At 56.5% G+C, this 11,829-nt stretch overlaps 1 protein-coding gene across 1 annotated transcript in view; it reads right to left on the bottom strand.

Annotated features, from left to right (window-relative positions):
* Nucleotides 1-11,799: 11,799 nt before the first annotated feature.
* The window catches only part of LOC121162717 (basic salivary proline-rich protein 2-like), a 4,666-nt gene continuing 4,636 nt past the window's right edge, over nucleotides 11,800-11,829 (bottom strand). The window contains exon 5 of the mRNA XM_040989927.1: nucleotides 11,800-11,829. This exon is cut by the window's right edge and continues 252 nt beyond it. Coding sequence (XP_040845861.1) covers nucleotides 11,800-11,829 — 30 coding nt within the window.

Below are 11,829 nucleotides of genomic sequence, written 5' to 3'. Positions count from 1 at the left end.
TTGATCTAAAAGCATTTATTTTGCATCACTGCAATGTCTTTGAGTCACAAAGGCTCCCATATACATAGCATGCTTTTTGTCTGTTAAGTGTTATTATATCAGATGGTCATAACTGAGAGCTAAAAGTGTGAACGTCTGATTGAGGGTCGCAGTTCTCAAGCGCCCAAGATGCGATCTGAACTAACACATCCTCATTGTGTAGTCCCAAGTTGTTTTGCACCATCACATGCCAGCTAATTAAAACAAAGAGGCTCTGGATGTGGTTTACCAGTTGGAACTCTAGTTCTTAGTGTCAAGTCTCCATTATCTGAGACACCAAGGCCGTCACGGCAGAGGGAGCTCCCGGATAGAACATTGTTAGTAAGGAAGAGTCTCTGGAGGAAATAGTTAGGCTTGCTGCTTGCGCCGGAGAAAACACTCTGTTCACTGCACGGGAAAGAGACACAATGTCTGCTCAGTTTGAACATCTGAAGTTGGAAGACAGGGCGGCTCCATCAGAATGTTGCTAGGGTTCCTTGTTTAGGAGAAATGTTGGGACCACTCCTAAACTGACTGGGGTATGGCAGGACTTCATAGAGTGAGATGCTGGGCTTCCTGCGTGATGTGCTCCCAGGACGGGCTGCGGAGCTGAGTCAGGCCTGGGGAGATGCTGGGCCACCTGTGTGATGTGCTCCCAGGACGGGCTGCGGAGTGAGTCAGCCTGGGGGATGCTGGGCTTCCTGCGTGATGTGCTCCCAGGACGGGCTGCGAGCGCGTCAGGCCTGGGAGATGCTGGCTTGCTGGTGAGGCTCCTAGGCGGCTGCGGAGTGCGAGGCCTGGGGAGATGCTGGGCTTCCTGCGTGATGTGCTCCCAGGACGGGCTGCGGAGCTGAGTCAGGCCTGGGGAGATGCTGGGCCGCCTGCGTGATGTGCTCCCAGGACGGGCTGCGGAGCTGCGTCAGTCCTGGAGAGATGCTGGGCTTCCTGCGTGATGTGCTCCCAGGACGGGCTGCGGAGCTGCGTCAGGTCTTGCTGCAGAAGCTTCATTTCCTTATACCTTGCTCATACCCTTAGACTGATTTCTCTCTTACCTAGAATTGTGTATACAACTTCATAAATAAGTGTGTCCGGTTATGCCAGGTTCCTGTTTGATTTATTTGAGAGACAGACACGTGAGAGAGAGCCCCTGTGTGCTGCCCCACACCCCAAATGCTCACAGTAGCCAAGGCTGAGTGAAGAGCCACACCTGGGCTCCCAGTTGTTTTGGGGACCTGATCTGCTGGGCCCTCACTTGTTGCCTCTCCAGGTCTTCCTCAGCAGTGAGCTGCAAGCGGGCTGAGCGTCAGCTCAGAGTGTTACTTGGATGGGATGCAGCTGCTCCAAGTGTCATCTTAACCACTAGCTCCGAGGCTTGGTTCACTGTTTATTTCCATAATGATAGCAGATTTTCATTGATGTTGTGATTCATATTGGTGATATATCCCCAAATCATTACTTTGGCTTATAAAAGTATGATGCTTTGCTGCCAGTGCCATGGCGTAGCAGGCTAGGCTTTCCTCTGCTGCTAGCACCCCACGTTGGCTGTGGATATGTGGATAGTTTTCAGTAATTTATATCAGAATATTGCTTTCATCACCAAGTCAGTTTAACTAAATGTGAATGGATTCGCAGAGGATGGCCAGGTAGTGGGGTGCAGGCAGTGAACACAGGACAGGTGTCCTGGCCCCTGAGGTGCCTGCTGGACACAAACATGAGCATGGAGTGGGGAGCAAAGCAAGGCATGGGCTGGATGAATTTTTTGCAAAGCTGCAGTGAATCTCGGGCCTATCTACATAAGGGACTAGCAGAAACAAGGGCTGTGTCAGTGCCTCCTTGGGGGTCACTCCCCATCACCTCGTTGCATTCGGACTATGAGACTAGTAAAACAAAGACATTGTATGTCAATGGTAATTGATTGTTTTACCTGCAGTGTCACTGACCCAATATTTACACGGAAGCCGGGGCAGAGCAAAGGGCTCTTTAGTTTCAGTCCTATAGGTGCTGTGGTTCTGACCCAGGAGTTCTTTAACACCCAGGGTGGCTCTGTTCCCATAGCCCTGCTCTTCCAAGTGCGGCTTCTATCACAGGCACCTGTTTGCCCAGTAGCCTGGCTTCCCCCATCACAAACAAGCACTGCTCGGGGGCACAATGGATTTGGAGGGCATCCCTGATGGCACAGTAGGGCAGAACCATTTCTAACTGTCCTGCTGTCCAGCTAACTCCTTATGCGTCTGCTCTCTGATCAAGTAGACATTATGTATCCTTTATAATGTTAGCAAGGGCATACTTAGCTCTAAAACTTTCATGGACTTAGCGAGAAATCTGTAGCAGCAGGCATGCTCTGACTGCGTTTCTGCTGGGAAATAAGGTGGAATGATAAGGTCAGGCCTGGCATGTGGGCTCAGTGACTCCGTGTCCTGCATGCGTGAGGGTGCCATGTGAACACTGGTTCATGTTCCGACTGTCCCATTTTCCTTTCCAGATTTCTGCTTGTGGCCTGGGGAAGCAGCAGAGGACAGCCCAGAGCTTGGGATCCTGCACCCATGTTGGAGACCCAAAAGAAGCTCCTGGCTCCTGAGTTTGGATTGTCTCAGCTCTGGTTACTGAAGCAACTTGGGGAGTGAAGCAGCATGTGGAAGATATTTCTCTGTCTCTCCTTCTCTCTGTAAATTGGCCTTTCCAGTAAAAATAAATACATCATAAAAAAGGGGAAAGACATGACGATGTATGAATTGACCTGCTTTTTACTTTGGTGAGAATGGGATGGAAGAGTTGCCTGTTTACTGTGTGCATGGCAGAGTGGGTGCAGCTGTGAAATGAATGTACGCTCTCATTGTGGCTGTGCTTTGTGGCCTCTATGTGACCTGGCTGTTTGGTCTTTTGAGTCTGGCCAGCCATATCCCTGGTAAAAGGTCTGGAGGTCCAACTGCACATCCTGGGAGTCCTTCACAATGGAATCAGCTTCCATCTTAGAGCGGATGCTGGAGAAATGAGGCTACAAGCCAGGACCCCAAGATGCTTGTGCTCAGGAATCTAAGACCAAGTGAAAGTTTAGAAACCAGGTGTAAGTATCATTTAACAACTCCGGAAAATGTTGATCGTAAGGAGCAATGGCTTCTGTAACCTATTTATTTATTTATTGCCATTTTCTGCTACTGTTCTGAGGCCCTGGGATTTACCACTTAATTCCCCCATATTATTCCTATATTCTAACTGTGCATAAATAGTCATATATCCATCATTGCAGACATGGACAATAGCAGGCAGTCCAGCATCCTATTGTCAAGGTATAATTAGTTTCATCAGGAGTCTTTGAACTGGATGTAGAAATTGTACTGCATTGTCTCCTCATAGCTGGAAATGACTGCCTCTATTACACAGCTACTAGACATCGCTGTAAATGAAAAACCACAATACCAAAGCAACAACAGGAAGGAAGAAAAATAGAAATTTACAACACCATGAAGTTAAAGAATATGCTACTGAATCACTAATGCGGCACTGAAGAAATGCAAATGAAGAATCTTGAACAAAATGATACTGCATAATGACTTTAGTGTCAGTTAAGAGTTTAATAAAGGAAAACATTGCTTTGAAGAGACAAAACTTTAAAAAAAAAATCAAAATCCTTGAGTGAGATTTTTATCTGTCTTGATAAGTTATATTTCCTGTAAGTAACAATTAGATGATTGATGATTTTAAGCCATGTAGCCTCCTGGTTAATGTGCGTGGATGGTAATTTGCCCGGTACCCTGGCTTCCCCATCAGAAACAGGAGCTGCTTGGGGCCAGCCTGTCTTGGCCTTGCTATCCCTAAGTGAGAATGCAGCACTGCGTGCTGACATACAGTTACATAGCCCTGTTGTTGCAGCAATGGGTTGTGCGTCGATGCATTCTTCCATTACTGCACTGGGATGCACATTTGCCTTTTGTTTGGTTGGGTGCTATTCCCCTTCTCTGTCAACAGAACATGTGTCAGTATCCTTTGTAGGGCATGTTCGAAAGAGAGACATTCGTTTAACTTTTCCTTACTGTGGACGAATTTTATTTCATTTTTGGAGAGTTAAACTTTTCTTGGTAGATTATCCTGGGGTGACAATTTTTTGCTGTTAGAATCTGGAATAAGTCACTCCATTCTCTTCTGGTGGGTAGAGTTTACTGTATACTAGGTGTGCTGTGAATGTAACTGGCATTCCTTTACACGTCAATGCTTTTTTTTTTTCAACATTCACAATTAAGAATTTTTTCCTTTTTCCCAATGGAAGAAAGCTAGATTATCTTATGTCGTGGTCACTTTTCGTCAAGCCTGTTGGGAGTTCTCTGCCCCACCTGGATGTTGTTTTCTAATGTTTTACAAAGCATGGAATTTTGCCTTACTATTTCATTTTACACATGTTGAAATACAGCATCTCCTTCTGTACTTTTTAGCTTTTCCCAGGTCTGCTTCCGGATATTTGATTATTTTCCCCTGGTGACATGGATTATCTTGCAAATCTTAGCTTCTTTCATCTGCTGTCTTCATTCTGCTATGTACACTCTCCACTGTACTTTTAATTTCCTCCAATGTATTCTTAATTTATGATTAAGAATGTCCACTTTCATTTATTTCCTGTTTGACATATTCATTGAATTTCTTTTTTCAAGATTTATTTATTTATGGGAAAGTCTGATATACAGAGAGGAGGAGAGACAGAGAGGAAGATCTTCCATCCGATGATTCACTCCCTAAGTGACCGCTATGCTGAGCCGAAGCCAGGATCCAGGAACTTCTTCCGGGTATCCCACGCAGGTGCATGGTCCAAAGGCTTTGGGCCATCCTCGACTGCTTTCCTAGGCCACAAGCCGGGAGCTGGAAGGGAAATGGAGCTGCTGGGACTAGAACCGGCGCCCATACGGGATCCCAGGGCGCATTCCAGGCGAGGACCTCTTGTATTACCTTTTGCAATTTCTTTACCTCTTGTATTGGATATAAACCAGCACAAGTATGGAATCCTGTCGTATGGAAGTCAATGAGCCACTGCGCTGTCACCTTCCTCATTCCTACTTATCTTCAAAAAAAAAATGAGAATAGGCAACGATGCTGGCACAGCGTTATAGTTAGCAATATTTGACATAAACCAGTCCCAGGATGCCTGCCATTACTTGCTTTACTTCAGCAGTGAAAACACTTGCCTAGTTAAAAGACAACCAGGGCATTTGTGTGCAGTGCGGATGGATTAGACTCCTGGCAATGGGTTTGAGACAGCTCTGCTGCAGCCGGAGGCCAATTAGGGAGTGAACCGATGGCTGGATGTTACACATGACTGACAGGTATTACAAGAGAAGTGTGGAATGTTACGGGGTGCGGTCCGTCATAGCCAGCACCCATTGATAGTGGGCAAGTGGCTGTATTCCCCCCCCCACCCTGCCCTGAAGGTGGGGCCTAACAGCAACGGAATGCTAATTTCATCCTCAGCCACTCCCCCGCACCGCCCACCTGTTTGCTCCTGCCTGCCTGTGCTCACCTGTCAACGGAGAGGGGACGGGATTGCATTGTTTGTGACCACTCCCCTCACCAGCCCTTTAAAAGGCGCGTGAAGCGGGCCTTGCGCTTTCTGCTCAGGTCCTTCAGTTACTCAGCTACCTTGACTCTTGTCCGACCCAGCACAGGTAATCCCCTGCGCACGGTCCCTGAGTACTGCTGAGATGAGACAATGGCTATGCTAATGTTGTTTCTGGGCCGTGCACAATCAGGCGTTCCAGGAGAGGTGTGGCCTAGCAGTGGTGGGATGTGGGCAGGGAAGCCAGGGAAAGGTGAATGTTTGCAGGTTTTAAGTGTGTCAGATTATGTGTTGCACGTGTCCTAGCATGACCAGTAATGTTGGGGAAGCAGGGACATAGATCTTAAGGTGAATGAATGTACTTAAGGGTAATGACCATTTGTTCTTTTTGGAATTATGTTTGCTTGAATTATGATTGATTGGGTTGCAATATGGACTTGTGACTTGCTATTTATAGAGTGCTCTGTTATCACCAAGCTTGGTTAATAAAGACTCCTTAATAAACCTTACACATGTCTGGGGTGATCTCGCACGCCCAGACTATCAGCCAGAAGACAGGACCTCATTGCCCATGGTCAGAGGCCTCATTTCTCAGCCCTGAGGCTCCCTGCGGTTTCAGCTTAGCGTGCTGTCATCATGGTAGCTAGCCACAATTCACTTTGAAATGCTAACACGTTAACTCGGTGTCGGAAAAGTGGACAGGATCAATCAGGTTCCTGCACTTCAAACTGCTCTGCTTGCTCTTTGTTTTCAAAATATTGAAAGACCCAAGAATGCAGAACATCGTGACAATTTCGCCATGTCTGCACTTTACCATCCGGGTCCAGGGTTAGGATTCGGTGGAATCTGGTACCAGCACTTACTAGTCTCCATTACCCCTGATATCAGGTTAGGGGGAATGGCTTGGGAAAGGAATGAGGGTGTGGCTGTACGCCATTATTCCCAAGCCAAGATGGCGCCCGCGATGGCGCCCGCATGTAAACTAGTCTCAAGTCTCGCGGGGCCTCGGGGTGGCGGTTGGCGTGGAGTTTGGGGGGGTCGAGGAAAGGAGGGAGGGGGAGGGAGGGAAACAGTCGGTTTAGCGCAGGCGCAGTAAACACAGTCGGGCTTCTGGCTTGCTGGCCCGTGCGGCGGCGGCGGCGGCGGCGGCGGCGGCGGCGGGGGGGCGGGGCGGGCGGGCGGTCGGTCGCGCGGCGCTGCACAAATGCACAAACCGTCCTTCCACCGACCGGGCCGGGACTGCACTGTGTGTGCGTCTCTCTAGGTGCTCTCTTGCTCCGTCCAGGCGGGGGAATCTGTTGCCTCCCTAGGGATGTTTCCTTATTTCTTTCTTCTTGGATCTCTCCTTTCCTTTTAGACTCCCCCTCTCTCTGTTTTGATTGCTGAATACCGCCGCTTTCCTCTCTTTCTTTCGCTTTCTCCTTTGACCTGTCCCCTCTCCTTCTCCCACTCCCCTGCGTCTCAAAGAATTTCACTTCTGACTCCCACCTTTATTCGACATTGTTCATCTTTACATTCTCTCCCTTTTCCTAGAGCCTTTTCTCTCGCGGTCTCATTCTGGATTTATTTTCTTCCCTCATCTCTTTCACTCGTGTCTTTCTGGCCGTTTGTTTTGTGTGTGTGTGTGTGTGTGTGTGTGTGTGTGTTTCCCCTACTGCTTCCATTGCTTCCCTTTATGTTGTCTTTCTCCTTCCCTAGTTTTTGTGTTCCTGTTTTTTTTTTTTTTTTGATTCTTACTTTTGCCTTCCTTTCAGTTCTCATTCTCATTCTCTCTCTCTCTCTCTCTCTCTCTCTCTCTCTCTCTCTCTCTCTCTCTCCCTCCCTCCCTCCCTCCCTCCCTTTTCTCTCTCGATGTTGGTGGTTCCTTTTTATTTTCTGGCTGCCTTTTCCCTTTACCTGTGTGTGACCAAGTGTATCCCCCCTTCCCCCAAGAATGTGCTGATAGGTCAGATTTATGCTGTCACAGCAGATGCGTGGTCATTCACTACTCCAACACGATTCTCCCCAATCAAAACAAAATGTTCACATTTCACCAGTAACAGTCACAACACAGTTTGGTTATAAATGAGAGGCAAGGCAAGGCAAGGCAAGCGACCTGGCGGCCGGGACCAGCCGGTACCCCCTGCAAGGGGAGGGAGGGAGGGAGGGAGGGAGGGAGGGAGGGAGGAGATGACACACATTTCCCTGCCTCTCTCGGATTCATTGTCCGGCCGTATGCATCCGGCGTGCTGTCCCTTTGTTCCTTGGTGCTGGCTGTCTGACTCCACCTGGTGGCAGGCAGCCTTGCTGTAGCTGTAGAGTGCTCCGGAGCCGGCAAGGGGAAGCGAGTGGGTGGAGAGCCCGGGACAGGGTGTGACAAAGTCCCCAAGCTGCAGGCGGGAGAGTCCCAGCCCTGCTGGGACCTGGCTGGCTCGTGTGCTGCTCGGAGATTGGGCCTGGAGGCTTGCAAGTGAGCAGGCAGGCAGCTGCAGGGGTGGTTAGGTGTCTGCGCGCTCCTGAATGTCACCTTGCTGGAGTACCGTTAGAGTGCATGGGGTCGACCAGCACTCCCTTTATCACTGCCTCCACACTAGGCCACCAGGTCGGGGCCGTTGTCGGGGCTGCGAGGCCCCGGGCCCCGGGCCCGACACTCGTCGCCCGCACTAGGCCACCAACCGGGTCGGGGCTGTCATTGGGGCTGCGAGGCCCCGGGCCCCGGGCCCCGGGCCCCGGGCCCGACCCGACGCTCGTCACCCGCACTAGGCCACCAGGTCGGGGTTATTGTCGGGGCTGCGAGGCCCCGGGCCCCGGGCCCCAGGCCCCGGGCCCGACGCTCGTCACCCGCACTAGGTCACCAGGTCGGGGCCGTCGTCGGGGCTGCGAGGCCCCGGGCCCCGGGCCCCAGGCCCCGGGCCCGACGCTCGTCACCCGCACTAGGTCACCAGGTCGGGGCCGTCGTCGGGGCTGCGAGGCCCCGGGCCCCGGGCCCGACGCTCGTCGCCCGCACGAGGGGACCCGGTCGTGGCCATCATCGGGGCTGCGAGGCCCCGGGCCCCGGGCCCGACGCTCGTCGCCCGCACGAGGGGACCCGGTCGTGGCCGTCATCGGGGCTGCAAGGCCCCGGGCCCCGGGCCCGACGCTCGTCGCCCGCACTAGGCCACCAGGTCGGGGCTATTGTCGGGGCTGCGAGGCCCCGGGCCCGACGCTCGTCGCCCGCACTAGGCCACCAGGTCGGGGCCGTCGTCGGGGCTGCGAGGCCCCGGACCCCGGGCCCGACACTCGTCGCCCGCACTAGGCTACCAGGTCGGGGCCGTCGACGGGGCTGGCTCCGGGCCCGACACTCGTCGCCCGCATGAGGGGACCGGATCGGGGCCGTTGACGGGGCTGCGAGGCCCGGGGCTCCCGGCCCGACACTCGTCGCCCGCACGAGGGGACCCGGTCGTGGCCGCTGGTGGGACTGTGAGCGTGTGTTTGCTTTTCTAAGTCCTTGGGTCGACCAGGTGGCCACAGGAGCACGCCCTGTCGTCGATGGGTATGTTTTTGGGGACCTGTGACCCGGGCCCCCATCTGAGGGGGTGGCTGTGTCGCATAGGTTGTCCCCGTTGTCCCCTGGAAGGGCATTTGTACGCCTGCAGTTGTCATTTTGGATCTGCAGGTAGGTGCTGACACGCTGTCTCCTGGCGACCGTCGCCAGGAGAGCTGGGCCCCTGGGTTCGCGTCTGGGGGGCAGGGGGAGAGCGCGACGGGCTGCCGGCGGCCTGGCGTCGGACTGCGTCTCCCCTGCCCATCCGGCGGCCGAGCTGCCTGCCTGGGTTCGTGCGGCAGCTTCGGTGTGCGATCCCGGTTGAGCCCTGCGACGGTGCTGCCATCTCCGGCTTACGATTTGCCCCGAGAGCGGCGGGGGTGAGGCCGGGCGCTGGGTCCTATACCCGTGTCCGCTCTCTGCCGCAGGCGGCCCGTTGTGTAGCGGTGGCTGACGAGACCCCTTCCTGAGACTGAGCCGGTAGTAGCGGCTTCATGCCGCGTGTGCGTGTCAGGCGTTCCTCCGCTGGGGTTGGCCACCGCCGCTGAGGAGGCAAGGGGCCGGTGAGGCTGCGACGGACCCCCTCTCTGGCGGCTGTCCTCGCCGGGCGTGACCCCCTGTGCCTCGCGTGATGTCACAATTCCAGACCGCGACTGACCGATGTGGTGATGTGGCGCTCTCCCGGGCCGGGCCTAAGCCGCTTACAGACGAGGGACGGCCGTTCATGGCGAATGCTGCCGAGCTTCTCGTTCTGTCTTGCGGGCTCCTGGTTCCTCTTTCCCCTGCCTCGGTGTGGTGGGAGAGGCCAGGGGTGCGGAACCCGGCTCGATCTCCGCTCCCTCTGCCTCGTGCCGCCTGGAGGTGCGCTGGTGTGGGGGTCCGGGCGGGGGTCCTCGGACGTGGCGGACACCCTTCGCCCTCTGCCGTGCCGGCGTGTCACGGCGTGGGCGGGCCCCCTCCCGCGGTGGTGTGGGGCTCGTCCGGCAGAGTCCGGCTCTGCTCGGCTCTGTGCGGTGCTCCTGGAGCGGTCCGGGTCGTTTGCCTTTCAGGCGCCTGGAGCCGAGTGGTGGTGTCGCTCCCTTGCCACCCCAGCGTGCGCTCTCCCGGGTGTGCCGCTGCAGCCTCCTCGCTGGTGTGTGCTGCCTGGTGTGCGGGAGCCTCTGGGGGGTCGAGGTGGTGAGGAAAAGGAAGCGTTGGGCGCAGCACCGGCTGCTGCTGCCACGGCCCGTGGCCTCGCCCGGCCGGCCTCTGGTGCCCCCTGCGCGTCCGTGGGGGGGCAGGTGACTTCCTTACCTGTGCCGCAGACCCCTCCGCCCATCCTCGGGCTCGTCCCCCGGGTTGGGTTGATGCTCCCTTGGTGTTGGGGCCCTTTGTGCCCGGTGAGAGGCGCACGTGGGGGCTGGCGGGGTGCGGCTCGCCTTCGGTGAGAAAAGCCTTCTCTAGCGATCCGAGAGGGACGTGCCTACGTGATGGGGTGCCGTATCCCCCGCTTGCCGCGCCGTTCCTCCCTCTTCCTGGTGCGTGTCGGTAGCCACGCTGCTGACGACGCGGATGGCTTGGGTTGTTGTGCGTTAGGTGGCGATGGTCGCTCGTTCTTCCCGGCCCCTTCCGCTGGGGGCCGGACGCTGCCTCTCGCGCCTCTACCTTGCCGTGGCCCGCGCCTCCCCCCCGTGTCGGGGGAGGGTCCCGCTGGGCCAGGGCCGGGCGTCCCGTTGCCTTACGGGCCCGACGGAGGGGCCCTGCGGTCGCTCGCATGCCTCTGGTGTTGTCTGGCCTTCCGCTTACCACCCGGGGCCCCTGGGGTTGCGTGTGGCTTGTCCCGCGCTGCCCCTGTGGCCCTGGCGTGGGGTGGCTCTCTGCTCGCTTCCCGCCCTGGGCTGTCCGCGGCCCGCTGGCCGGTCGCCGCCGGCGAGGGTGGCGGCGGCGGGGCCACGGGTTTGGGCCCGTTGGGTCTCCCCTCGGCCGCATCGGCTTTGGGAGCGTTCCCGCGGGGTGGCGGCCCCCGGGGCCAGGGGCTCGGATGTTGGTGGATGGAGACCCCAGGAAGCCGGTGGCAGTAGGTGCCCGGTGTCGAGAGCGTTGGCGGTGTCGCATTGTGGGCCCCGGTGGGGGGCCTCAGGTGCGCGTCGGGGAACGCGTGGGGTCGCTGGAGGCGGGCTGCCGGCGTCCCAGGCGTGCCACGGGACCGCGCGGGCGTGTGGCGGTGGCATCCCGTGTCCGTTTTCCGGGAGGACCCGGCTTTTGTTGGCCCGAGGTGTTCCCCGCGGCTCCCCGTCGCGCCTCTGGCGCCTCTCCCCCCGCGGTCTGATGCCATGCCCCCGCAGGTGGCCCCCTCGCGGCCCGCTGCGGCCTCGTGTCGCTTGCGTGCGCCGGCGAGCCCTCTTTGGGGTCGGGGGTCAGATGGCTGCGACGGTGTGGCCTGTGGTGCTGCAGGGCCTGGCGTTCACCCCCATCGTCGGAGGCGGTGTGTGCGTGTGAGGGGTGGCCGAGTCGCGCGGTGGCGTGTCCCCGGCTGTGTGGCTGTGCCTGGCGCCTCCCCTCCCCCCATGCGGGACCGCCCTTGCGCCTGGAGGGTGCTGGCGGTGAGATCCCGCGTGGTGCGGGGGGCTGGTGTGCCGCCTGGCCGCCATCCGGTTCGACGGTCCCGTCCGTCCGTGTCGAGGAGGCCCTCCTCTCCCGTGCCCCCGCTCCGCGCTTGCGGGGGTCCGCCGGCCCTCGGCTCCCAGTTGTCACCGTTTTGTCAGGCCTCGCTCGCTGGCCGGGGCGGCTC

This window comes from Ochotona curzoniae, unplaced genomic scaffold (assembly GCF_017591425.1).
Source record: "Ochotona curzoniae isolate NIBS_2020 unplaced genomic scaffold, NIBS_Ocur_1.0 contig_535, whole genome shotgun sequence".
Classification (NCBI taxonomy): Eukaryota; Metazoa; Chordata; class Mammalia; order Lagomorpha; family Ochotonidae; genus Ochotona; species Ochotona curzoniae.
Note: the sequence above shows the minus strand (reverse complement) of the source record. Positions and strands in the feature narration are given on the sequence as shown.